The sequence below is a fragment of the Sapajus apella genome, unplaced genomic scaffold (genome assembly GCF_009761245.1).
Source record: "Sapajus apella isolate SASKATOON/1434 unplaced genomic scaffold, GSC_monkey_1.0 scaffold165, whole genome shotgun sequence".
Taxonomy (NCBI): Eukaryota; Metazoa; Chordata; class Mammalia; order Primates; family Cebidae; genus Sapajus; species Sapajus apella.
The window spans coordinates 812984-836577 of NW_022437105.1; the positions used below are offsets into that span (position 1 = coordinate 812984).

At 49.5% G+C, this 23594-nt stretch overlaps 1 protein-coding gene and 1 long non-coding RNA gene across 2 annotated transcripts in view; one reads left to right on the forward strand and one right to left on the reverse strand.

Annotated features, from left to right (window-relative positions):
* On the reverse strand, positions 1–10815 carry DACT2 (dishevelled binding antagonist of beta catenin 2). Its single transcript, XM_032267061.1, has 4 exons — positions 10284–10815; positions 3999–4131; positions 2967–3245; positions 1–2051 (listed from the first exon to the last, which is right to left on the reverse strand). The coding sequence occupies exons 1-4, from the start codon at positions 10518–10520 to the stop codon at positions 364–366; spliced, it is 2337 nt and encodes a 778-aa protein (XP_032122952.1). The 5' UTR covers positions 10521–10815; the 3' UTR covers positions 1–363.
* LOC116542244 overlaps positions 9019–23594 on the forward strand; it is a 22865-nt gene continuing 8289 nt past the window's right edge. The window contains exon 1 of the long non-coding RNA XR_004265134.1: positions 9019–9251. This is a non-coding gene — a long non-coding RNA (uncharacterized LOC116542244). The remainder of the gene's footprint in view (positions 9252–23594) is intronic.

A 23594-nucleotide genomic window follows, 5' to 3' on the forward strand; every position in this document is an offset into this window, starting at 1 on the left:
TTCCAGCACAGAGTCCCACAACTGTCTCTTTAAGATGCTTTTGGGGAGGAATGGCTGAAAGACTGGAAACCGCGTCCCCAGCGGCGTGGAGGGAGGGCAGGCAAAGCCTCGGGAGGATGACGAGGCAGGAACAGGCACTGTCAGGAACAAATAGCTTCTGGGGAGATGCTGAGTCGAGACGCTGGGTCAGCCGGGTCTTCGCCGGGGCAGGGCGCACGGCTGCACTACACAGGCAGAGCCCATCTGAGAGGCCTCCTGTTCCGTGGTGGCCTCGGGAGATAGGCACCACTGGAACAGCCAACCACAGGTCACCGCATGGAAAGAGCCTCTGTGTGCACCAGCGTCTCCGACAGCTGCTGCGGCTCACACCATGGTCATGACCTTCAGGGCCGTCGGCTGGAACCTGCGGATCTTCTTCTTCAGGGCCTTGGAGGCCTTGATACGGCACAGCTTGGGCACGGGGGACAGGAGTGGCCTTGAGCTGACCGGGGCCGCCTGGGGCCAGGCCAGCTCCCTGTGCCCGGCCGCTGCGTGGCCCAGTGCCATGCCGCAGTCCCTGCTCCGGCCGCCGCCCTCCCCGTCGCTGCTGCCGGACTCGTGGTCTGCGAATCGGCTGGTGGTGTGCTCACTGGCCTCCCCCTCACTGGTCTCCGGGATAACCGAGGGGAACCGCGGGTCACACTCGGCCGAGTGATTGGAGGGCTCTGAGTCGCTCCTGGTGTGGGCATCCTGGCGGACCAGTGCGGGCCGGCCCCGGGCCTGTGGGCCACCCACCCTCCTGGCCGTGGGTCTGTGGGGCCCCAGGTTAGACTCTGGGTAACCAGCCAGGCGGGCCCGCACCGAGATGTCCACAGTGGACTGCCAGCGGCCATGCTTCCTCCTGGCCGCCGAGGTGAGCAGTGTCGCCTCCAAGGGGAACAGGGCATGGGCTGAGGTCCGCTGGCTCTCCTGCGGGGCCACCGCCAGGGGGACGAGGATGGGCATGGGGTAGAGAGTAGACTCAGAACAGGAGCGCCCAGGCACCTCCCAGGCCAGGGCCGGCCTCCTCTGGAGCGCGCCCCTCCCTGGGGGCCAGTGGGCAGGGTCCCACTCCAGGGATAGCTTGGTGGCGGCCTGGGCACCCTCAAGCCTCTCCAGCCGAAGTGATGGCTGCCCTGCGAACCTCAGCACTTTGTCCGTGGGCCTTCTCTTCATCTTTTCAGGCTTGCTCTTGGGGGGACCCGTTTTCAGCCATGGTGGTGAAGGCTTGCTGGCAGCAAAGGGCAGGTGGGCAGAGTGCCCAGAGGACGGCAGGGGGCTCTCGTCCAGCCTCCTGGGTGGCAGCATGTCGTCTCGTCCACAGTCCTGAGGTGGGGGTGTGCGCTGGGCCTGCGAGCTGGGAGATGGCCCCGCCATGGTCTCTCTGAGGACGCAATGGTTCGAGGGCTGGGGCCCCTCCTCTGGAAGGCTGCCAGGGTGCTGAGGACTCTCAAGGGGCACGGGTCCCTGCTGCTGGGGGCCACTCCTGCTGGCATCCCTCCTCTGAGCTGGCCCTCCCTCATCTTCCCTCCCTGGGGCAAAGACCAGCTTCTTAAGTTGGCCTCCACCATCTGTATTCCAGCCACCCTGCTTCTGTGGGGATGGGGACACTGCACGCCTCCGAGGTCCCTGCTCTCCCCAGCTACCCTTTGCTGGGGTATCCCGGCCCCACAGACACAGCAGCCTGTCGATATAGGCTCTGGCTCTGGCCGGGCCAGCCTCGAGGACCAGCCCACTCTGGACAGTGCTCACAGCTGCAGGGCCCAGGGGGGCCTTCCTGGGGGACGAGGGGCCACTGCCCTGCAGGGTTTCCTTTGTCAGGGCAAACAGGGGGCTCTGCAGAGCCACTGCGTGCAGGGGGCTGGGGTACGGGTACACCTCCCTGCCTCCCTTCGACACCAGGTCCTGCCGATACTTGGGGTCCAGCACGTGTAGCGGGATGTCTGCCCCCTGGCAGAGGAGCCCGAGGAGCTCAGGGTCGGGGCCGGCTTTCTGGAGCCCTGTGTCTGCCGGCAGGGCTCTGTCGAGGTCACCTGGTAGCGAGAAAAATGAACACCTGAATGTGGAGGAGATTTCGTGTGCCGTTGATTTCATTTCATGCGTGGCGACAGGAAGAAAACGCTGCTCACTGCTGCTTCAAGGAGCTCCTGGGCCCTCTGGGAGACAGTGATTCCTCAGCCACTGGGGTCCCCCTCCAGATAGAGATTGCAGGGCCCCATTTGCGTCTGCAGCACAACTCCCTCAGCCTGTTCTGACCCTTCCCCTTGAGGAAGAGTGCATGGGGAGTGAGAATCTCCAGTTCAGCACCCTCGTTTCCCTGAAGCTTTGGAGGCTGCCCAGAGAGAAGAGGCCCCCCAGCCATGGGATGGAGCCCCGATGGAGGCCAAGGATGGAGGCCAGGATGGAGGCCAGGAAGGGAGGCCAGGGCATGAAGCCAGTCCCTGCAGATGCCCTGGAGGGAACCATGGGGCTTCACAGTAACTGAAGACCAACTGGTTACTATTAAACCAGGCCTTGTATTAGAAACAAAATGAGGCCCAAAGTGACATCTATGCCTTTGGAGACAGTCTGAAGACAACTGCAGCCCCTCCCGGGCCAGCAGGTGGGATCCAGGTGTGAGCCCAGTTCTCTCCCCACCAGCGCTTTCAACCCGACTCTCACTCCACACACCAGTGGATCCAGGGTTTTTACAGGATGTTTTTAAACTTGCTGATGCCTGTTTTGAATACGGGGCAAAGTGCCCTGGGCTAGAAGAGCTGGTGGTGACGCATCCGGCGCGCTGGATTCCTGCCTCCAAACAACCGCATGGCCCACGGAGGCTTCCAGCGGCCATTAGAGCCGCAGAGCACGCTCGTGTGGGGTCCCAGCTCTGCCCTCAGCAGCTGGGGGCTGCACTCCGGACCCCCGGGCCTGAGATGAGACCCCTACCTTCCCTGGCGGTTTCTTACCTGTAGACACCGGCCTGGGCCAGAACGTGCCCGACGGCTGGCCTGCCTCCCCCAGGCTGCCTGGCAGCTTGCCGCCCTCCTCGGTAGCCTGGGGTCTCCACGCCGGCACAGCAGTCTCATCAACCGACCGGGGCCTCCAGTCCCCCATGCTGGGCCTGGCCTTGGGGGCCTGGGCCACAGGCAGCAAACTGCCCAGCGAGGGGGAGATGCGATCACTGCAGACAGAGGCACAGGACGTCGACAGCGAGCAGGAGCCACCGTCACTCAGCTCGTAAAAGCCTGGACAGAGCAGACACGGCAGGTCAGTGACCCCCTCCAGAAGAGCCCAGGGCCCCCTCTCCTCTGGAGCTTGTCATGGCAAAGGAGGGCCCGGGGGAACCCCTGAGCTGAGGCTACCGGAGGCTGTGGGCCATCGTCCATACAGCTGGCCTGGGAGAGTGTGGCTCCGGTGAGAACGTGCAGGATTCTTTCCAGGAGCTGTTAGTGGGCTGGTCACTGGTCAGAGCCCTTGCTGCCCGCGCCCTCCAGCACTGGCCCTCCCTTTTCCTGGCAAGTGGTCCCTTTAGCACTGGGTGGCTGATGCCTGCTTAAGGGGTAGCCTCTTAGGAGTTCAGCCCTTTGAGGACAGGCCTCTGGCACCTGCATGGCTCTCCCCGCTGGTGCTGCCAAGTTAAGGTGAGGAGGAGACCAGTCTGGGGAGGTGCTTCCGCCCCAGGCCTCCTGAGTCCCGCAACGTCACTTAGACCACCATGTGATCTTTGCAAATTACAAAAATAAGAGTGAGGTAGCCAATTCATATTTATGCCCTTTTTCCTAAAACCCCTTGACATAACAGTATTTCATTTTAGGGTTCTTCAGTCGGATATGCTTTCTCAGGCTTCAGTTGCCTCCTAACTTTCAGATGGGCCTGACGAAGCAGCACCCTCCCTGCTGGACACTGGAGAGTTCAGCCTGAGAAGGGCTGGTGGTGCAGGCTTCGCCTCTGCCCTCCTGGGGCTGCCCTGTGTCCGGAAGGTCAGGGCGCCCGGGTACCTGAGCTGGGCCTGCTGTCGCTGTCCAGGGCCTCTCCTGAGGTTGTGCCCAGATCCAGCTGCAGCTTGCTGATCTGCAGGTCCAGCTGGTCCAGGTGGGTCTTCAGGCCAATGTCCTGCTGTCTCAGCCGGGACTGAGGACGGAAAGAAGAGGAAGGGAATGACTGTACCTACAGAAACCAAAACTGAAGACGCATTGTGAGCGCAATTCAAACTCCCGAGGTCCACGCGGAACACCTCTTCTCAACTTGGCGCCGGCCCTGTTCATTCTGAAGCCATTTCCTTGCCCCACTGTTCCCTGACACCCATTCCCCGACCGCCACACACACACGTGGGTTTCTCTCCAGCTCAGACTGCTTTGTTTGTCAGAGCTTTTCAAATTACACATTTCCTTGTAAGAATACAGAACACTACAGCATATGAGAGTGAAATCGGGATTGAAAGCAGCACCTCCTCCTGGCAGGCAGGAGCCACCTCCACCCTCCACTTCGCTGTGCCTTCAGCCTGCCTAGGAGAGTGCTCTGCTGTGCTCAGGCTCTCCACATGCCTGCCTGGGCGGGCGGCGTCCTTCACTCGGCCGCCTCTGGGTCCCTGGTCCTGGGAGGCACAAACCTTTCAACGTTTCCAGAAGGTGAGAAAGTCCAGTGGAAAGGCAGAAACACTCCCCTTCACTGTTCAGCCCCTTCTCCCTCCCTGATAGAAGAAGTCACATTTTGAACTGTGACAGGCTTTGGTAGAGCTATCAGGAGAGAAGGTTCTCAGCCAAACATGGAAAATGTCAGCTTTACCTGGAATAAATAATGACAGCTCGAAAATCTGCCTTCAGGATCTTTGGTTTTGTTTTGTTTTTGACACGGGGTCTTGCTCTGTTGCCCAGGCTGGAGCGCAGTGGTGCAATCACGGCTCACTGCAGCCTCGACCTCCTCAGGCCCAGGTGATCCTCCCACCTCAGCCTCCCGAGTCTCTGGACTACAGGCATGAGCCACCATGTCCCACTAATTTTTGTATTTTCTGTGGAGATGGGGTCTTGTCATGTTGCCCAGGCTGGTCTCCAAGTCTTGTTTTTAAGGGATCCACCGTCTTTGGCCTCCAAGGTGCTGGGATTACAGGCATGAGCCTGGCCAAGGGGCTGGGTATTTACAAGTTTCCATCACAGCCCTGCCCTGAGAGGCTGTGCCTTCTATGGGCCTCAGCTTCCCCAACTCTTAAGGGCTGATTATGAGCATGGACACGTGTGTGTGTATGTGTGTGTGTCTTTCTTTTAATTCTAAAACATTTCTTGGTTTGACTAACAATTACGGTTTAGGCAAATAATTAATGAATGTAATGATGTGGTTGGTCCTCTTAGGAAAATGATTAATTATATTTCAAATTTTACGCAGGAAATGAAGAATTCCTCTGAACCCCACAAGCTGGGCCTTAGGGAATGACTGTGGTCATTTCCACCATGTAAGAAGTCATTACAAGAGAGGCAGGGAGCAATGGTTTCCTGGTCTGATGAGAGAATGACTTCTCGGCTTTTCCAAACACAAGCGCCTGCGATCAGCACGGGTGAGCGGACGGTGGAGGCCTGGCTGGACCCAGCACACCGCTTCTGTGCCCGCAGCAGCTCCCTCCACCAGGACCCAACTCTGGGGCCTCCCAAAACCTCCAAAGCTTGCACAGTGACAGAATTGGAAGCCATAATATTATCTGTGAATGTGAACACGGCAAAAAAAAAAAACCCTGAATTTCATCAAAATTGTATGCTTCCAGGCCCACCCAGCCTCATGTAAACACACGGGCTTCTCTCCCTGCACGTTCTGACACAGGTAAACCACTCTCCAGGTGAACGGCACCAAGCCTGCACAGCACACACGAGGGCTCTCGCACTCCAGCCATGCAAAGAGGAAGCTTGGATCCAAACTGAGGGACGGGGGGTTCTTACAGCTCAGGATTTTCCCTGGCCTGTCGTAAAACGAAACCCAAGGTACCCACAGAAAATTCAGTTTCTTTGTGAGGCCACACATCAATGCTTAAAAGGATCCATCTTCCCTCTCCTCTTCTAAATCACACTCCCCTTCTCCTGAAAGAGGGGGCCTTGCACACGGTCAGCTCTGTCCTCCTCCTCCAGCCCCTCCCCTCCCCAGTGTCTGTGCGGGTTAATTGCTTTGTGATTAATGTTTGGCCAGCCTGGCCTTCAGTTGCTGATTTCTGATTAATGGTCCAGGGGGCTGCAGGATGCACAGAGCTCTCAGGCATTCACAGGTTATTTATTACATCCTCAGGTCCCGTCTGCGTCTGCAGGGCTCCACCCCATTCAGTATTTATGCCGCGTTTGTAACCCTGACCACTGTCCCTAACCCCAATTGCTGTCCTTAAACCCGACCACTGTCCCTAACCCCAATCACTGTCCCTAAACCCGACCACTGTCCCTAACCCCAATCGCTGGCCCTAACCCTGGCCACTGTCCCTAACCCCAATTGCTGTCCCTTAACCCGACCACCGTCCCTAACCCCAATCGCTGGCCTTAACCCTGGCTACTGTCCCTAACTCTGACTGCTGTCCCTAAATCCGACCACTGTCCCTAACCCCAATCGCTGGCCCTAACCCTGGCCACTGTCCCTAACCCCGAGTGCTGTCCCTAAACCCGAATGCTGTCCTAACCCCGACTGCTGTCCCTAACCCCAATCGCTGGCCTTAACCCTGGCCACTGTCCCTAACCTCTATTGCTGTCCCTAAACCCGACCACTGTCCCTAACCCCAATCGCTGGCCCTAACCCTGGCCACTGTCTCCAACCCCGACCGCTGGCCCTGACCTGGGGTTTGTATGACTGTGCTTTTCATTCACTCTTTCTTAGGGCCAGACATTGTGCTCATAGTCACAAAAGATACGTGGCCGGGAAGGAGGACAGTCCACTGCAAGGCCAGCCCCAAAGCGTGTTCTCCACACGTGTCCACAGTCGGCCCAACCCGCTCCACAGCTGCAAGCGAGCCCTGGGTGGCCTCGGCACCCCACTTCCCTCTGCGGGCATTCAGGCTAACTCCAGGGAGCCCTCTGCCAGTCTTCGGGCTAACTCTAGGCGGCCTTGCTCAAGGTGAGCTCTGGGGGCACTTGAGCCAAAACCCCTGGGCCTGTGGAAGGGGCAGGAGGGCCAGTTATAAAGGCGCTCACGGCAAGCCTCCCAAGGCAGTGGGACAGCTGGGCACACCTGCAGACCCTGGGCCCCACTCATTTCCTGAGGCTCCACCGGGTAAGCCTGGGAACCTGCATTTTAACAAGGTTCCCAGGGACCACAAAAGTTCCTTATGACAACAAAAAGTTTGAGGACTTCTATTTCAGGGGGTGCCATTAAAAAAACAGGTGAATCCCTTTGAAATGCATTCTTCATGCACCGCTGGAGAATGAGCTGATTCCCATGTGCCGTGCCTGTTCCGTGGGCAAGTCAACAGTCCAGCCACTGGAGTACCTTTACGGCACATGCAGAGGCTAAACACGGAAGCCTCAGAGTTCAGGATATGGAGATGGTATCCACAATTCCATTCTGTCCCTGAGAGCTAGAATGCACAGAGGAAACATTCCATGCCTGAATCCCAAGGCTAACACCTCCATCTGTAGAGCAGTAAATGCTACTACCTAAGTTTAAAAGAGGCCCATCAATCAACAGCAAAGGGGTCCCAGGTAGACTCACGGCTAGCAGTGCCACCGAGGCCTTGCAGGTTTCTGGGGCTGCCTGGCCCTAAGGAGTGGCCCCCTGCAAGTTCTCAGCCCTGCCTCCCTTGGTTCCCCTGTGTGTTCACAAAGCAAGCATGGCTGCCCCAAGGGAAACGCCAGCATCAAGTTGATGCTGCTGAAGCAGACGCACAGCTTGCTCCTGAAGCACGGGATGCTGGAAGCTGCCAGGGAAAAGGAATTGTTGCAAGCTACCACTTTCAGAACAAGTCACGACCAGCAACGCCAAGACAGGGAAATTCTTCAGGATAATATTTCACTGCAGAGTCCGGAGGCTTCTGTGTCTCCCCACTATGGAGACAACATCCACTGGTGAAGGATGGGGTTTTCAGTCTACTCGTGGGCTCTGGGTCGCGGGGAGTGGGTGAAGTCTTTCCAACTAGGGCTTGTTGGGGAACTTAACCCTCATGAATATGGGCATGGTCGGCACTTGTCGGGAATGACAAGTTTCCTTGCAAACCATAAATGAGGACGCAGAGCCAACCCTCTACAGACTGGTCACGCAGCAACAAAGGGGGCCACGGAGGGTACAGGGAGTTTCATCCACTTAGAAACCAAGAACAGGGAGGCCCCATATTCTGAAATCATTTTTCCTTTTGTTGCAGCAATAAAAGCCACTCATTTATTTATTCAAGAAAATCCTCCTAAGCACCTCCTCCTCCACTCTCTTCTATGACACAGCAATTAAAAAGGTGCAGCGCTTGCGATAAGCCTTCAGGTGAGCAGTGCTGCTGTTTTCCCAGCAGTTCAAATCCCTGGAAATGCTAGCAATCATTCGCACCTGAGAATTCCTGTCGGCTAAAGCTGCTCAGGGCCTGATAAATGTTCTTCCGGCCTTCACACCTGAATGATGACCAGTGGCCAGGTGAGCACCAGGGTGGGCGGAGGGGCCCTGAGTTAGCCAGGGGTTGCTGGAGTGTGCAGCTGTTTAGCAAGCAAGGCTTTTCATTGTATTCAACACTACAGAACTGCTATCACTCCTAAGGTTTTTCCCAGGTAAGAAAAGTGTAGAAGTGTTAAGCCCTGTGCTGATGCCACACACATTCAATCATTCTTCTCTTTTGATCACAAAATCCATCCCAAGAACAAAGTTTCAAGACAAAGTCTGCGTGTTCCTTCTGGTCCCCATATTAAAAAAAAAAAAAATTAAACAAAACCGTTTGATCTTCTCTTCCAAAAGGCTACTTGTAATTAGAGGCTGAGCACTTGCAAGTTTGATTTATATATTTCTTAAGCCAAGTTAATCATCAACTGCACTCTCACCCCTTGACGGCACGGTTGAGGCCAGCCTCTCAGCAGCACCTCCCTCCCCGTAACATGAGTGTAACACGTCCGTGGCTGCCGTGTGCTGAGCTGAGGTCATGCAGAAGCTGAGACAGTGCCTGGGTGCAAACACACAAATGACCTAAACAGACAGCCAGGATTTGGTCACTAGGCGAGTGAACAAAGTCTGCACACCAGCTCCTTCCCTCTCAGGAGGCAGAAGCTGCAGAGCTGACGGCGGCTTAATCCCGCACAGTCTGCCACCTCGTCTTCTGCAAGGTGAGGTGATAACAGGGATCCTGGGAGGCATCCCAGACACTGGGCTTCCCGATTCTTTCATCCAGAAGGGTTTGCTACATCATCAGCCTGGCTGAGTGAGCTGGGCTGACCGTGATGCCACGGCTTCACCTGGGCCACTTTGTAAAGGCAGTAACTTTTAACAAGACAGGCTTAAATTTCTAACGTAAAAGAAATTCCACTGAGTGTAACAGAGGTAACTCACGTAAACAGAAATCTTTCTCCAACCTTTTTTGTTTTTCTTTAAGAAAATATGGCAACTACTTCCAGCACTCTTTTGAGTTGTTGCCGCAGGTTTTACAAAGTCATACTGCAACAAGATGAGCAGAGGGCAACGACCGGAGTTCCTGCCATTGTGTGAGAGGAGGGGATAGAGCCCCAGGCAGTGCCGGGAGGGCCAGGAAATCAGTTTCTGCTCTGGATCAGAGGACTCACCTCTCCCCGCAGGTCAGGTCACATCTTAAAGTTGAAGAGGCCTTTGTTAGTTACAAGCTCTCCCCCAGTACCCGATCACAGTGACACGACCTGTGACAAATGTCAGCACATTCCCGAGGACAAGTCGGGGTGCGCTTTGCCACACGGACACTGTTGCCCCCAACCCAAGACGGCAGGTGGGCCTGGTACCCGTGGAGGTGAAGCCAGGGTCCGGAGCCCACCTCCTCCGGGGACAGCGGTCAGTACCCGCAGGTCAGAACAGTGCTGTCACAAACACTGCGGGCTTCGGGATGCTGGCGTGGGTGGGTGCACATCCACGCAGGGCGCGGTGCGAGCTGCACCCCGGGCCGGTTTCAGGGTCCCCGCCTGTGCGCTTCAGGGCTAGGCACCTGCACGGGGCCCCCCGTGTCCCCCTCCTCGGAGACCGAGGCAAATCCAGAGGACGCCGCCTGCACCCATGGCAGCCCTCCTTCTGCTAACACACCGTAGCTGCCGGCACCGGTCCCGACCCCGGACCCCGACCGCGGCCCCGGCCCCGGCGACCCCCGACCCCCTCCGCCCCCGGCGCCCGGTCCTCACCAGCTGCTCCTGCACCGCGGCCAGCGCCGCCTCCAGCTGCTGCTCGTGGCCGTGGGGGCCGCAGGGGGCGGCGGGCGCGGGCGGGGGCTGCGCGGCCAGGGCGTCCCTCACCCGCTCCTGCTGCGCGGCCCGCAGCCCCTGCAGCTCCAGCAGCCCTGCCAGCGCCGCGCGCAGCCTCGCGCCCAACCTGCGGCGGTCCCAGCCCGCGGGCCCCGGGGTTCCGCCCGGCGCCCACATGTCCCGGGCAGGGTCGCGGCCCCGAACCCCACTAGCCGCGCCGGATCCCGAGCAGTGCTGCGGCGGCTCCTCCGGCGCCTAGTCCTCCGCCCGGGCTGCGGGTCGCCAGGTGGGCTGGAATCCACAGCCTGCGCGGGGCGGGGTCTGCACGCGCCCGAGGTCCCGCCCCGCCGCCCCCCGGGGCCCCTGGCCGGCTGCGGGCGGGATGGGCGAGCCCAGACCCCGGGGCCCGCTGCTGGGAGGGAGCGCGCCCGCGACTTCAGCGGAGGAGGAGCCGGGAGCTGGGCCCAGACGCGCGGGGGAACAAAGGCGGGGAAAGGGCTCGTTCGGGCTTTGCTGTTTGTATGAGCATCCGCGACTGGGAACGTGTCACATTGCAGGGACCGTGTCACCGTCACAAACACGTTAGAGATTCGGAAAACCTATCACCCACGTTCCCAGCGGACAGCTGCGGTTTGCTTAGTTTTTTTTGAGACCGGGTCACACTGTCGCCCAGGCTGGAGTCAGTGGCGCGGTCTGGGCTTCCTGCAACCTCCTTCTCCCGGGTTCAAGTCATTCTCCTCCCTCCACCTCCTGGTTCAAGCCGTTCTCCTGCCTCAGCCTCCCGAGTAGCTGGGACTACAGGTGCCCACCACGCCCGGCTAATTTTCTGTATTTTTAGTAGAGGTGGGGTTCCACCATGTTGGCCAGGGTGGTCAGCTCGCTTTTTACGTTGTTTTTAAAGTAGTAGCTTAAGATACAGTACAGCTCACAGACCATGAAACACCTTATTTAAGGTGCACAGCGTCATGGTTTTTAGTATGTCCATGAAGTTGTGTTCACTGTCGCCCCCCCCAAAAAAAAAGCCTGTTCTCATCGGTAGCCACCCCCATTCCCTCCCCCGCACCCCACACATGGAACCACCACCCCGCGGGTTCTGGAAGTTCATGGAAATGGGGTCACACGCCAGGTGGTCTCTGTGGGGGCTCCTTTCGGTGAGCTTTTTCAAAGTGCACGTGTGCTGCAGACTGCTTCGGAACTGTATTCCTTTGTGTGGCTAAGTAATACTCCACGGCGTGGCCGTGCCAAATTTCGCTTATCCATTCATCTGTTGATGACATGAGTTTTTCCATGTTTCGGTGATTGCAAATAACGCTGCAAGGACGCTCCTGCATGAGTTTTTGTGTGGCAATATGTTTCCATTGCACCTAAGAGTGGAGTGGCTGGATCATAGGTGACTGCTTTGCTTAACCTTGCCAGGGACTGTCAGACCGCTTCCCAAGTGGAATCCCACCCGCCGGCGGGTTACGAGGGTTCCACGTTCTCTGTGCGCACGCCGACTGCCGTCTTTAGTCCAGCAGATGTGAAGTGGCATCTCCCTGTGGTTTTGATTTGTGTTTCCCTGATGGCTAAGGATATTGAGCATCTTTTCACCTGCTTGTTGTATACTTCCTTTGGAGAGCTATCTATTCAGATCCTTGGCCATTTTAAACTTAGGTTGTCTTTTCATTATTGAGGTGTGAGTATTCTTTATACAATTCCTTTATCAGACATGATTTGCACTTCCCTAATGAAATACATGATTGGCAAATAATTTTTCCATGTCGTGAGTTGTTTTTCATGTTCTTGATAGTGTCCTGTGCAGCAAAAAATGTTTGTGATTTGTTGAAGACCAATTTATCTGCTCTGTTGTTGTTGCTTGTGCTTTGCGTGTCCTAACGTACCATCCTCTACTTCAAAGCTAAAGCTTACCCCTATGATTTCTAAGATTTTGTTGTAGTCTCAGCACTTACATTTAAGTCTTTGATCTATTTTAATTTCTGTATATGGTGTGCAGCAGTGACCCAATTTCATTCCTTTACATGTAGGTACCCAGCTGTCCCAGTACCATTTGTTGAAAAGACAATTCTTTCCATATTGAATTGTCTTGGGACCCTTGTTGAAAATCAATTGATCCAGAAATCCATTTCTGGTTTCTCAGTTCTGTTAGTTCTGTTGCACTGGAATATATACCTGTTCTTATGCCAGTACCACACTGTTTCAATCATTGTAGCTTTGTAATAGTTTTGAAGTCAGGAACTGTGAATCCTCCATTTTTTTTTTTCTTTTCCAAGATTGTTTTGGTTGATCTGTGTCTTTTGATTCTCTCTCTCTCTTTCTCTCTCTCTCTCTCTTTTTTGAGACAGATCCTTGCTCTGTCATCCAGGCTGGAGTACAGTAGTGCAATTTTGGCCCACTGCTTCCTCTGCCTCCCAGGTTCAAGCAATTCTTCTGCCTCAGCCTCCTGAATAGCTGGGATTACAGGCGCATGCCATTATGCCTGGCGAGTTTTTGTATTTTTAGTAGAGACACAGTTTCACCATGTTGGCCAGGCTGGTCCCTAACTCCTGACCTCAGATGATCTGCCCACCATGGCCTCCCAAAGTGCTGGGATTACAGGTGTGAGCCACTGCACCTGGCCAGTGTGTTTTGATTTCCATATGAATTTTAGGATCAGCTTGTCAATTACAGCAAATAAGCCATCTGGGATTTGGATGGGAATTGCAACTAAATTTGTTTACCTGTGGCAGGTATTGCTACCTTAAGGTTGATCTTTTGAACCATAAACATGGGATGTCTTTCCATTTATTTAGGTCTGCATTAATTTCTTTCAACAGTGCTTTGTAGTTTTCAGCATAGAAATTTTGTGCTTGTTAAATTTATTTCTAAGTATTTCATTATTTTTGACACAATTGTACATGAAATTGTTTTCTAATTTTATTTTCAGAACATTCATTGTTTGGGTATAAAAATTATATATTGATTGCAAGGCCAGGTGCAGTGACACACATCTGTAATCTCAGCACCTTGGGAGGCTGAGGCAGATGGATCACTTGAGCTCTGGCATTCCAGAGCAGCCTGGACAACATGCAGAAACTCTGCCTTTGCCAAAAATACAAAAAATAGCCAGGGTGTGGTGGCATGCACCTGTAGTTCCAGCTACTCAGGAGGGAGGATGAGGTCAGAGGATTCATTGAAGTCGGGAAGTCAAGGCTGCAATACGCTGTGTTTGCACCACTGAACTCCAGCCTGGACAACAGTGAGACCCCGTCTCAAAAAGGAAAAAAGAAACAAGACTCTTGTATATCGATTCCTATAACTTTGCTAAACTTGTTTATTAGTTTTCTAATTTTTTGTGTGTGTTGAATCTGTAAATTACTTTGGGCAGTATGGCCATTTTCACGATATTGATTCTTCCTAACCATGAACATGGAATGTTTCTCCATCTGTTTGTGTCCTCTCTTATTTCGTTGAGCGGTGGCTTGTAGTTCTCCTTGAAGAGGTCCTTTACGTTCCTTGTTAGTTGTATTCCTAGGTATTTTATTCTCTTTGTGGCAATTGTGAATGGAAGTTTGTTCTTGATTTGGCTCTCTTTAAGTCTGTTATTGGTGTATAGGAATGCATGTGATTTTTGCACATTGATTTTGTATCCTGAGACTGCTGAAGTTGCTTATCGGTTTCAGGAGATTTGGGGCTGAGACGATGGGGTCTTCTAGATATACAATCATGTCGTCTGCAAATAGAGACAATTTGACTTCCTCCTTTCCTATTTGAATACCCTTTATTTCTTTTTCTTGACTGATTGCTCTGGCTAGAACTTCCAGTACTATATTGAATAGGAGTGGTGAGAGAGGGCATCCTTGTCTAGTGTCAGATTTCAAGGGGACTGCTTCCAATATTTGCTCATTCAGTATGATATTGGCTGTTGGTTTGTCGTAAATAGCTTTTATTGTTTTGAAATACATTCCATCAATACCAAGTTTATTGAGGGTTTTTAGCACAAAGGGCTGTTAAATTTTGTCAAAGGCCTTCTGTGCATCAATTGAGATAATCATGTGGTTTTTGTCTTTGGTTCTGTTTATGTGGTGAATTATGTTTATAGACTTGCGTATGTTGAACCAGCCTTGCATCCCCGGGATGAAGCCTACTTGATCATGGTGGAGAAGCTTTTTGATGTGCTGTTGCAATTGGCTTGTCAGTATTTTATTGAAGATTTTTGCATCTATGTTCATCGTGGATATTGGCCTGAAGTTTTCTTTTCTTGCTGAGTCTCTGCCGGGTTTTGGTATCAGGATGATGTTGGTCTCATAAAATGATTTGGGAAGGATTCCCTCTTTGTGGATTGTTTGGAATAGTTTCAGAAGGAATGGTACCAGCTCCTCTTTGTATGTCTGGCAGAATTCGGCTGTGAACCCGTCAGGACCTGGGCTTTTTTTGGGTGGTAAGCTCTTAATTGCTGCCTCAACTTGTCATTGGTCTATTCAGGGTTTCGACTTCTTCCTGGTTTAGGCTTGGGAGGATGCAAGTGTCCAGGAATTTATCCATTTCTTCCAGGTTTACTAGTTTATGTGCATAGAGTTCTTTGTAATAATCTCTGATGATGGTTTGAATTTCTGTGGAATCTGTGGTGATATCCCCTTTATTGTTTTTTATTGCATCAATTTGGTTATTCTCTCTTTTCTTTTTTATTAATCTGGCTAGTGGTCTGTCTATTTTGTTGATCTTTTTGAAAAACCAGCTCCTGGATTTATTGATTTTTTTGAAGGGTTTTTTTGTGTCTGTATCTCCTTCAGTTCTGCTCTGATCTTAGTTATTTCTTGTCTTCTGCTAGGTTTTGAGCTTTTCTGATCTTGCTCCTCTAGCTCTTTCAATTTTGACAATAGGGTGTCAATTTTAGATCTCTCCTTGCTTCTCATGTGGGCATTTATTGCTATGTATTTCCCTCTAGAGGCTGCTTTAAATGTGTCCCAGAGATTCTGGTATGTTGTGTCTTCGTTCTTGGTTTCGAAGAACATCTTTATTTCTGCCTTCATTTCATTGTTTATCCAGTCAACATTCAAGAGCAAGTTGTTCAGTTTCCATGAAGCTGTGCGGTTCTGAGTTAGTTTCTGAATTCTGAGTTCTAACTTGATTGCACTGTGGTCACAGAGACTGTTTGTTATGATTTCCATTCTTTTGCATTTGCTGAGGAGTGAGTTACTTCCAATTATGTGGTCAGTTTTAGAGTAGGCATGATGTGGTGCTGAGAAGAATGTATATTCTGTGGATTTGGGGTGGAGAGTTCTGTAAATGTCTATTAGGTTTGCTTGATCCAGGTCTGAGTTCACGTCCTGGATATCCTTGTTAATTTTCTGTCTCGCTGATCTGTCTAATATTGATGATGGGGTGTTAAAGTCTCCCACTATTATTGTTTGGGAGTCTGTCTCTTTGTAAGTCATTAAGAACTTGCCTTATGTATCTGGGTGCTCCTGTATTGGGTGCATATATATTTTCTAATATTTCTTAAGTTTATTAGTTTTTAAGTGAATTTCTCTGTACTTTCTATATAGAAGCTCATGTCATCTGCAAATAGAGATAGTTTTACTGCTTCCTCTCCGGGATGGATACTTTTTACTTCTTTTACCTACCTAAGTGTTCTGACTACAACATCTAGCACGATGTTGAACAGAAAGAGCAAGAGAAAACATTCCGTCTTTCCTGTTCAGCCTGACGTCAGCTGTGGGTTTGTCTTAGATGCCTTCTAGAGATAGAGATGAAGACAGTGACAGGGCGAGAGGCTGGAGGTAAGCCTGTTATCAGTTACGTCTGCCCCCTGTATGTGGGCTCTCTGAATAATGTCCTTGGTAAACAGAAGGTCTTCATTTTTACATAGTCTTATTTATCAGTAATATCCTTGTGCCCTTTTGAAGAAATGTTTGCTCACCCAAGTTACTGACGACGTCATTTAATGCTGTCTTCTAGAAGCCTTGCCATTTTGCCTTTCTTGTCTAGGTCTATCATCCACCCAGAATGGCTTTTCATGTGTCGTATTGGGGGGCAGGTGTCACAATGTACTGGCTTCAAACACATATTCCAATGAGATATTGGTTGAAAAAATCATGTCCTTTCTGAACTCTGGCACGGTGCCGCCACCTTTGTCCTGAGTGAAATGTCTGCGTGTATTCAGGTCTGTTCTGGGTCTTCGTCTCCGTGTGGCGAGTGCATCTGTCTATTCTCGCACTTGTATATTGCTTTGTCGTTAAAAGAAGTGATGATATTTTATAGTGCAAGCTCTCCCACCATATTTTTCAAGAGTGTCTTCAATATCTTTGGTGCTTTGCAACATTACGTAAGTTTAGAATCAGCAAGTAAATAAATAGCAGAAGTCTACTGTATTTTGATAGGACTGCGTTGACTCTGTAGTCCATCAGGGGAAATTACATCTTTACAATCTTGAACATTCTATTACTAATCCATGGACAAGGAATAGTGCCTCTTTATTTATAAAAGTTTTCTTTTTTTACAAACCTGCATGGGCAGATTTGTTGTATAGGTGCATTGCATGCCACAGGGATTTGGTGTACAGATTATTTTGTCACCCAGGTTCCAGGTCATAAGCACAGGACTGGATGTGTAGTTTTTCCTTCCTCACGCTTCTCCCACCCTCTCCTCTCAGATAGGCCTTGGGGCCTGTTCTCTTCTTTATGTGAGTGTGTAGTGCATGCATAGCTCCCACTTATAAGTGAGAACATGTGGTGTTTGGTTTTCTGTTCCTGTATTAGTTAACTTAGGATAACGGCCTCCAGCTCTATCCATGCTGTTGCAAAGAACATGACCTTGTTCTTTTTCATGGCTGCGTAGTGTTCCATGGTATACATTTATATAAAGGTTTCTTGTAATGTTTCTTATTTTATAATTTTCTGTGTAGAACATTGTGAAAATGTGGTGGTCTTCTAAAGTTCTCATTAGATTTGTCCCTACTTTTTTTTTGATGCTATTGTTACCAGAAAAGCAGACCCCAAGAGAGAGCTCTTGGGTCCCGTGCAGGAAGGAATTCAAGGCAAGCCGCAGAGTGCAGGAGAAGAAGCAAGTGTCTTAGAAACGACTCCATTGCAGAGTCTGAGTCTGATGTCCTCAGAGGGCATGTAGGAAATGCACCTCTTTGTCTTAAGTTTTTCTTATATGGGGTCTTGCTATGTAAAGTCTATACTAAGCTGTGACTATATGTGTGTAGGCTGACAGCGTGGCAAAACTACTCTGTTGATTTACAGAAAACTATTCTTGACATTTTAGTGTGCCAAGTACATTGGAGCATGACTATCATTATCTTGAAGGCATATGTTGCTGCAGGTATTGGGACAGCTGGACTTCCTGTTGTGGTGGGAGTTTGTCCTTGCAGGCATGACTGAGCTGCTTTCTTGGCTGTAAACATCTCAGGACCGTGGGGCAGGACGTGAGTTTGTTTTAAAATGGCGTTACATTGCCTCTCCTGGGCTCCTGCTTCCCTAATGCTGCTGCCAGTTACCTTTAAAATTATTTTTATTTGGTTGATGATAGATAAAAATATCAATAAAGAATCTAACGCCTTTGTGAAACTCATTTATTCATTTGAATCATTTATCTAGAGATTCTTTGGGATTTTTTTTCCATACACACATATCATCTGAGATTAACGGCAGTTTTATGTCTTTATTTCTGACCCTTAAATCTTCTATTCATTTTTCTTGCCGTATTTTAGTGTCTAGCGCCCCAAGGAGAATGTTGAAAGATGATACTGTCAAGCTTCCTCATCCGCGTGTCACTTCCAAGGACAGTGGACAGCATTTCATCACCAGGAGGATGGTGAGTGTGCTTTGAAGATACCCTTCCCTTTATGAGATGAAGAAGATGATCATCTGTTCCTAGAATGGATGTTGAATTTTATCCAAGGTATTTTCTAAGATAGTGAGGTGATTATAATATGTTTTCCTTTTCTCCCTATTTATTTCATAAATTTAGTTAGTTGATTCGCAAGTGTAAAGCCAGCCCTGTATTTCTGGGATACATCAACCTGGTTATTCCCATTTCCCCGCTTGTGTATTGCTACATGTAGTTGGCTCGTGTTTGGTTTTAAAGCTTTGCGTCTGCACTCACGAGGAGATTAGCTCACCACTCTCCTTTCTTGTCCATTCCTTTCCAAGTTTGCGGAATCAATGGTATGCTGACCCCATGGAGTGAACGCATTCCCAAGTTGGAAAGTCCATGCGAGGGTGTGTGTAAAGCCCATGCCGTTTTATTCTTAAATATTTGGCAGAATTTGTTAATGAAGCCATCTCTACCTGGGATTTTTGTGTGTAAAAATTTTAATTTTGAATACGAGCTTTTAAATGTTTTTTTACTCATTCGGACTTTCTATGTTTTCTTGTGTCAGTTTGTTGCCCGTGTATTATTCCGTAGGTTTTCGTTCCTTTTGTCCGTGTTTTCAAGTGTGCTGGCATCGTGCCCTGAGCTGGTATCTTCAGGTGTCTTATAATCTGCATGCTGCCTCCTCACATTTTTTTCTGCCACTGGTTATTTGTGCTGTCTCTACATTTTGGTGATGGTTTCACAGTTTTATCAGTTTCTCAAAGAAACAACTGTTGGCTTCAGTGGTCGTCTCTGTGGGCGTCTGCTTCTGACACATCCATGCGTGCTGTTTTCCTTCTCAACTTCCTTCTGCCTGTTTTCTGTGGGTGCGCTTCACTGGATTCTTTCCTCTAATTTCTTAAAATGAGTTTTTGGCTCACCGGCTTCTGTCTCCCACACGGGGATAGCTCAGCCCTCACCGGTGGTTTCAGGAGCTTGTTACTGGGCAAACACTGGGTCCTCTGCAGCTTAGATTGTGTTCACAGCGTTGACTTGGAGGAGAGCGTGGGGCCACGGCCTGTGTGAACTGCGTCCCATGCAGACCTGCCTGGGGCGGAGGTTGCAACAGCTCCGCCAGCGTAGCCTCCGGAGGAAGGGCACGGATGCCATCTCGGTTTGAGGCTAGAATGTGAGCTCTGTCAGGAATTCCAGTGATCACGTAGTCCTTTACTCTGCCATTGTCCCTGTCCAGAAGGTCACAGGCAGAAAGAACAGGTCTGGAAAGTTAGACTCGGTTTATTTGTCTCAATCACCCTTTCTCCTTTTGTCACATAAATTTAAGTCAATTGTAGGATATGCTGGAGTTTTTGTACTTTCTCACACACACGATGACATTCGCTATCACAGGTGCCTCTGAGAAAGAATTTGGGCTCAGAGAACATTTCTGAGGCTCCACAAGAAGGACTGAGGGCCTTCACACTGATTTGTACAAAGCCGGGCTCACCCCAGATGGTGGGCAGTGTCACAGTTTTACCGGCTTTCCCACTCCCTCACCCCACCTCCCGTTTCATCAATCCTGCCGTTTACTTACCGTAAGTTTGGAATCCTTGCCCCTTTATCAGAGCTTGGTCTTTCTCTCCCTACAACGATATAGACTCCCTCTTGCTCAAGAGAGGTCAGATTTCCCCTCTTCACGACTTCAGCCGATTGGATGAGGACCTCCCACAACAGGGAGGACAATTAGCTTTACTCAGAGTCCACCGATGTCAATGTTAATCTTATCTGCAGACGCCCTCACAGAAACACCCGGAATAGCATTGACCAAATGCCTGTGGCTCAGCAGGAATCAGGTTGACACATAAAATTAATCATCACATTCAGCGTTTGGTAAACGTCAACAAGAAGGGAACTTTGTTCTCTGACTCTAGAAAAACTCTTCTATATTTCTTTGAAAATTTCTCTTTTCATTTCTGTCTTCTGTCTCCTCATTGCAACACGTTAATTCTCACTGATCAAGCCTTTCTGATTTTATTTTTGTCATATTTCTTATCTTATTATCTTTTTGTTTTTGAATATTTTGTTCAGTTTTGGCTTCTAGCACTTCTGTTATTTTATTGATCATATTTTTAACTTTTAATGGGTCTTTGTTAGCCTCTGGGTCATGTTCGTATTTTACAATTTTTATTTTGTGGATGCAATCACTTCTTGAATCTCTCTCTGAATACTGATTTTCTGTTTGTATTTTCTAAATTACCCGTGTGGTGTGAGGTTTGCTTTCCTGTCTCTCTACCTTTGACTCTGTCTTCAAGGCTCACATAATCAGGCATGCGTCCCTTCTCATGCCCCGCTTAAACTCCACAGAGGGGACAGCAAGTGCGGCTCAGAGGAGCAGGCCTTCGCCCTGCCTTTGCTTTTATGATCATTACAGGGTCCTAAAGTACAGAATTTAGTCAATTATTACATATCGCATAACTGTTACGGTTATAATTTGGAATACTAAGTAGCAATGAAGAAATGTTTATAAGATGCCAGGTGCCAGGAAGAAAAAAGTTCATGTAAAATTGTAACTACATGATGACTGTAAGTACAGGGAAAGCATGCATGCCTGTCAGCAGGGTCTACTTCGAGGCATAAGAGAATGGAAACATTTAGTTGTAAGTTCCCTGTGGGTCACTTTCTCCATTGGGTTAATTTGCTTTCTTGTTGATCAATTTATTTGTGCAGTAAATAAAAAGAAAACATTTTAATAAAAAATAATAAAACTGAATAAAGTGTTCTCTTACGTGGATGTACTTCAGTCATTTTTCTACTGAAGAGCGTTCAGTTGGTTTTTTCCCAGTGTGTGTAGCAGCCCTACGAAGCTCACACGCAACCCTTAGTGCGTGGGTTTCATTGCCACAGGCTGCATTCTCCAAGATGGGATTTCTGACGTCAGTGGGCATGCGTAGTTTTATTTTACTGTTGTGCAATTATTTCTCAAAATGCTGTTACCATAACAAGCCACGTGTGATAGGGCTAACACCACACCCAGTGTGTTGCTGACACCAATGGCATGGCTTTTCAACTTTTTTTCCCCTCGATGTGAGTGGTAAATAAATGGCACCTCAGTATTTACTCAGCATGCGGCGCCGTGACTGGCGGTGAGCTTGGGCACCTTTCCAAGTGTACAGCAGCAAGTTTTGTGTTTTTCACTGGCAATTGTGTACATGTATCTTTTTATATTTTTAAAAATCTTATTAATTTGTGCAATCTTTTCGTATATTCAGGTTACTACCTGCCATGTGGGTTACACAGATTTTCCTCCAATCTATCTTTTTCCACAGCTTTGTGGTAACCTTGATGTATCAGCAGTTATTTTTTTTTTCCTTTTTAAAATGTCTCTCATGACTCCTGCCCTATCGTAAAGTTTTCTCCCATTTCAACATGAAGGCAATACTTTGATAAATTTTAATCTGATATTACAAGTGTTCTAGTATTAAATATATGTCTCTCATTCACCCAGAATTTATTTTTGTCTGGGGTGTGATGTGGGAGTCCAGAATCTTTCCAGAGCGGTTGATGATTCTGGCACTGTGCCGCTGACTGAATGGACCCCCCGTCCCTGTGGCTGGGACCGGCCATCACCATTGCACGATGCTTGCGTGCCTGGACCGGCCTTAATCCGGCAGCCTTGCTGCCGGCCCGTCTCCTCCATCCTCACGCTGCTCACTCACTCCGGAATCTCAGGTGCCACTCACTAAACTACAGGGATATTGCTGACATGGAAAATTGTTCATAATATTTTGTTAGGACAAAAAAAAACAGATTAGAAAACACTGACTCCATTAAAAATGTGTGTGTGTGTGTGTGTGGTGTGTGCATGTGTGTGTGTGTATTTTGTGCATATAAAGATGTGAAACATTATACAATTACAATGTTAATAGTTGTTATATGGGTAAAGCGATTAGAGGTAAATTGCTTTCTTACTGTATTTTCACTTTTCTATAAGAATTATCTGTGTCATTAAATCAAAACTTTAAAAATTAGCGACTCTCCTTGAAGTACAAAATAAAGCCACCAACTTCATTTTGTCTTCAGGCCTCGCATCGGTGAGTCGTCAAGGGAAATTTTAAAGTGGGGAAGGTTGTAGGCATTCCTCATCTAAAACTGGGTAAACACTGCAGTGGCTTGTTTGGTTTTATTAAAGTTGTGGCAAATACACGCGACTTCTCTGCATGCCGAAGCAGCTGTATGACGTTCATAATGATATTACTGCTAAAGGCCAGCTGGGATGAGGCTGTTAGGTACTGCCTACGATCGTCGGTCAGCAGATGCTTTTCCTTTATCTGTAGAAGAATCTTGTGAAATGTTATTGGAAGCTCGTCGTTTCCCCGCCCTGTAGACTTCTTGGTAGGACTTCTGCGTGTCTACAGCTCAGGTGGTGGCCGTTAATTTCACTGGCTGTGTCTCTGTTTGGTTCCCAGGCATGGAGCTCTGTTGTGGCAGTTCTGCCATTGAGAACAATGGAGTCGCCTCCCTGTAGGGAGAGCGCAGCGCCATCGGGTTGTGTAATTCACAGCTCCAGATGATTCCAACCACCTGCTTACGAACGGGAATGAGAGCTCCGCCTTGAGACGGTGACCTGTGAATGGTACAAGCTGTGAAAATGTACTCAGAGATGGAAGCGCCGTGCACCCCTGCCAGCAGGAGGCCCAGCGAACCCGCTTCTTCACGGGCTGCTTGTGGCTGGTGACGTTTCAGTTGTCTGATGTGCCCCACGTTGGATATAATATGGATTTTAAACACAGTGATGTTTTATTTTGTTTTGCAAAACTAAAGGGATGATTTACTAAGTCTGAAGTCATATTTACACCATTTCTTTTGTATGAGTTTTCTAATGTAGCTTCATGTTTACGGGTGACTGATGAATTTTACATACTTATATTTCAGTATAAGCTGCAGATTGAAAGATGTGGGAGTCATACCTGCCATTATCTTGTCTCTAGAGAGCAGCAGAAAGATGGGGCATTTGCTCAAGAAGTTCCACCAAACTTCAAAGAAGCTTCCCTCAAGAAAGGAAGGGTCACTCTCATGGATTATTGAACTTTTTAAATGCGTGTTATATATTTGTACACCTTTTCTGGAATTATCTGTTCAAATGTTTGCCAAAAATTTACTTGAGATATTTATTATTGGTATTTAAGAGCTCTGTATTAAAGTTACAGGAGAGGTCGTCAAAAATAACATGAAATAGAAGAAATTCGTGGCCACTCAAGGCGAGGGGACAATCTTGGTAGTATGTGAGGTCACCAGCAATAAAAATTAGTAGCAAAATCTTGTTCAGCGTGAGGACCCTAAGTGATTGAGAGGAAATTAAATTACAGGAGATACAATTTCTTTACATGTGAAGGATGCATTTTAGCAAGGAGCTTATTGAAGTTCATGGAAATAAAAATGAGTGTTGACACTTAGGCCGGGGAGGGCAGTGCTTTC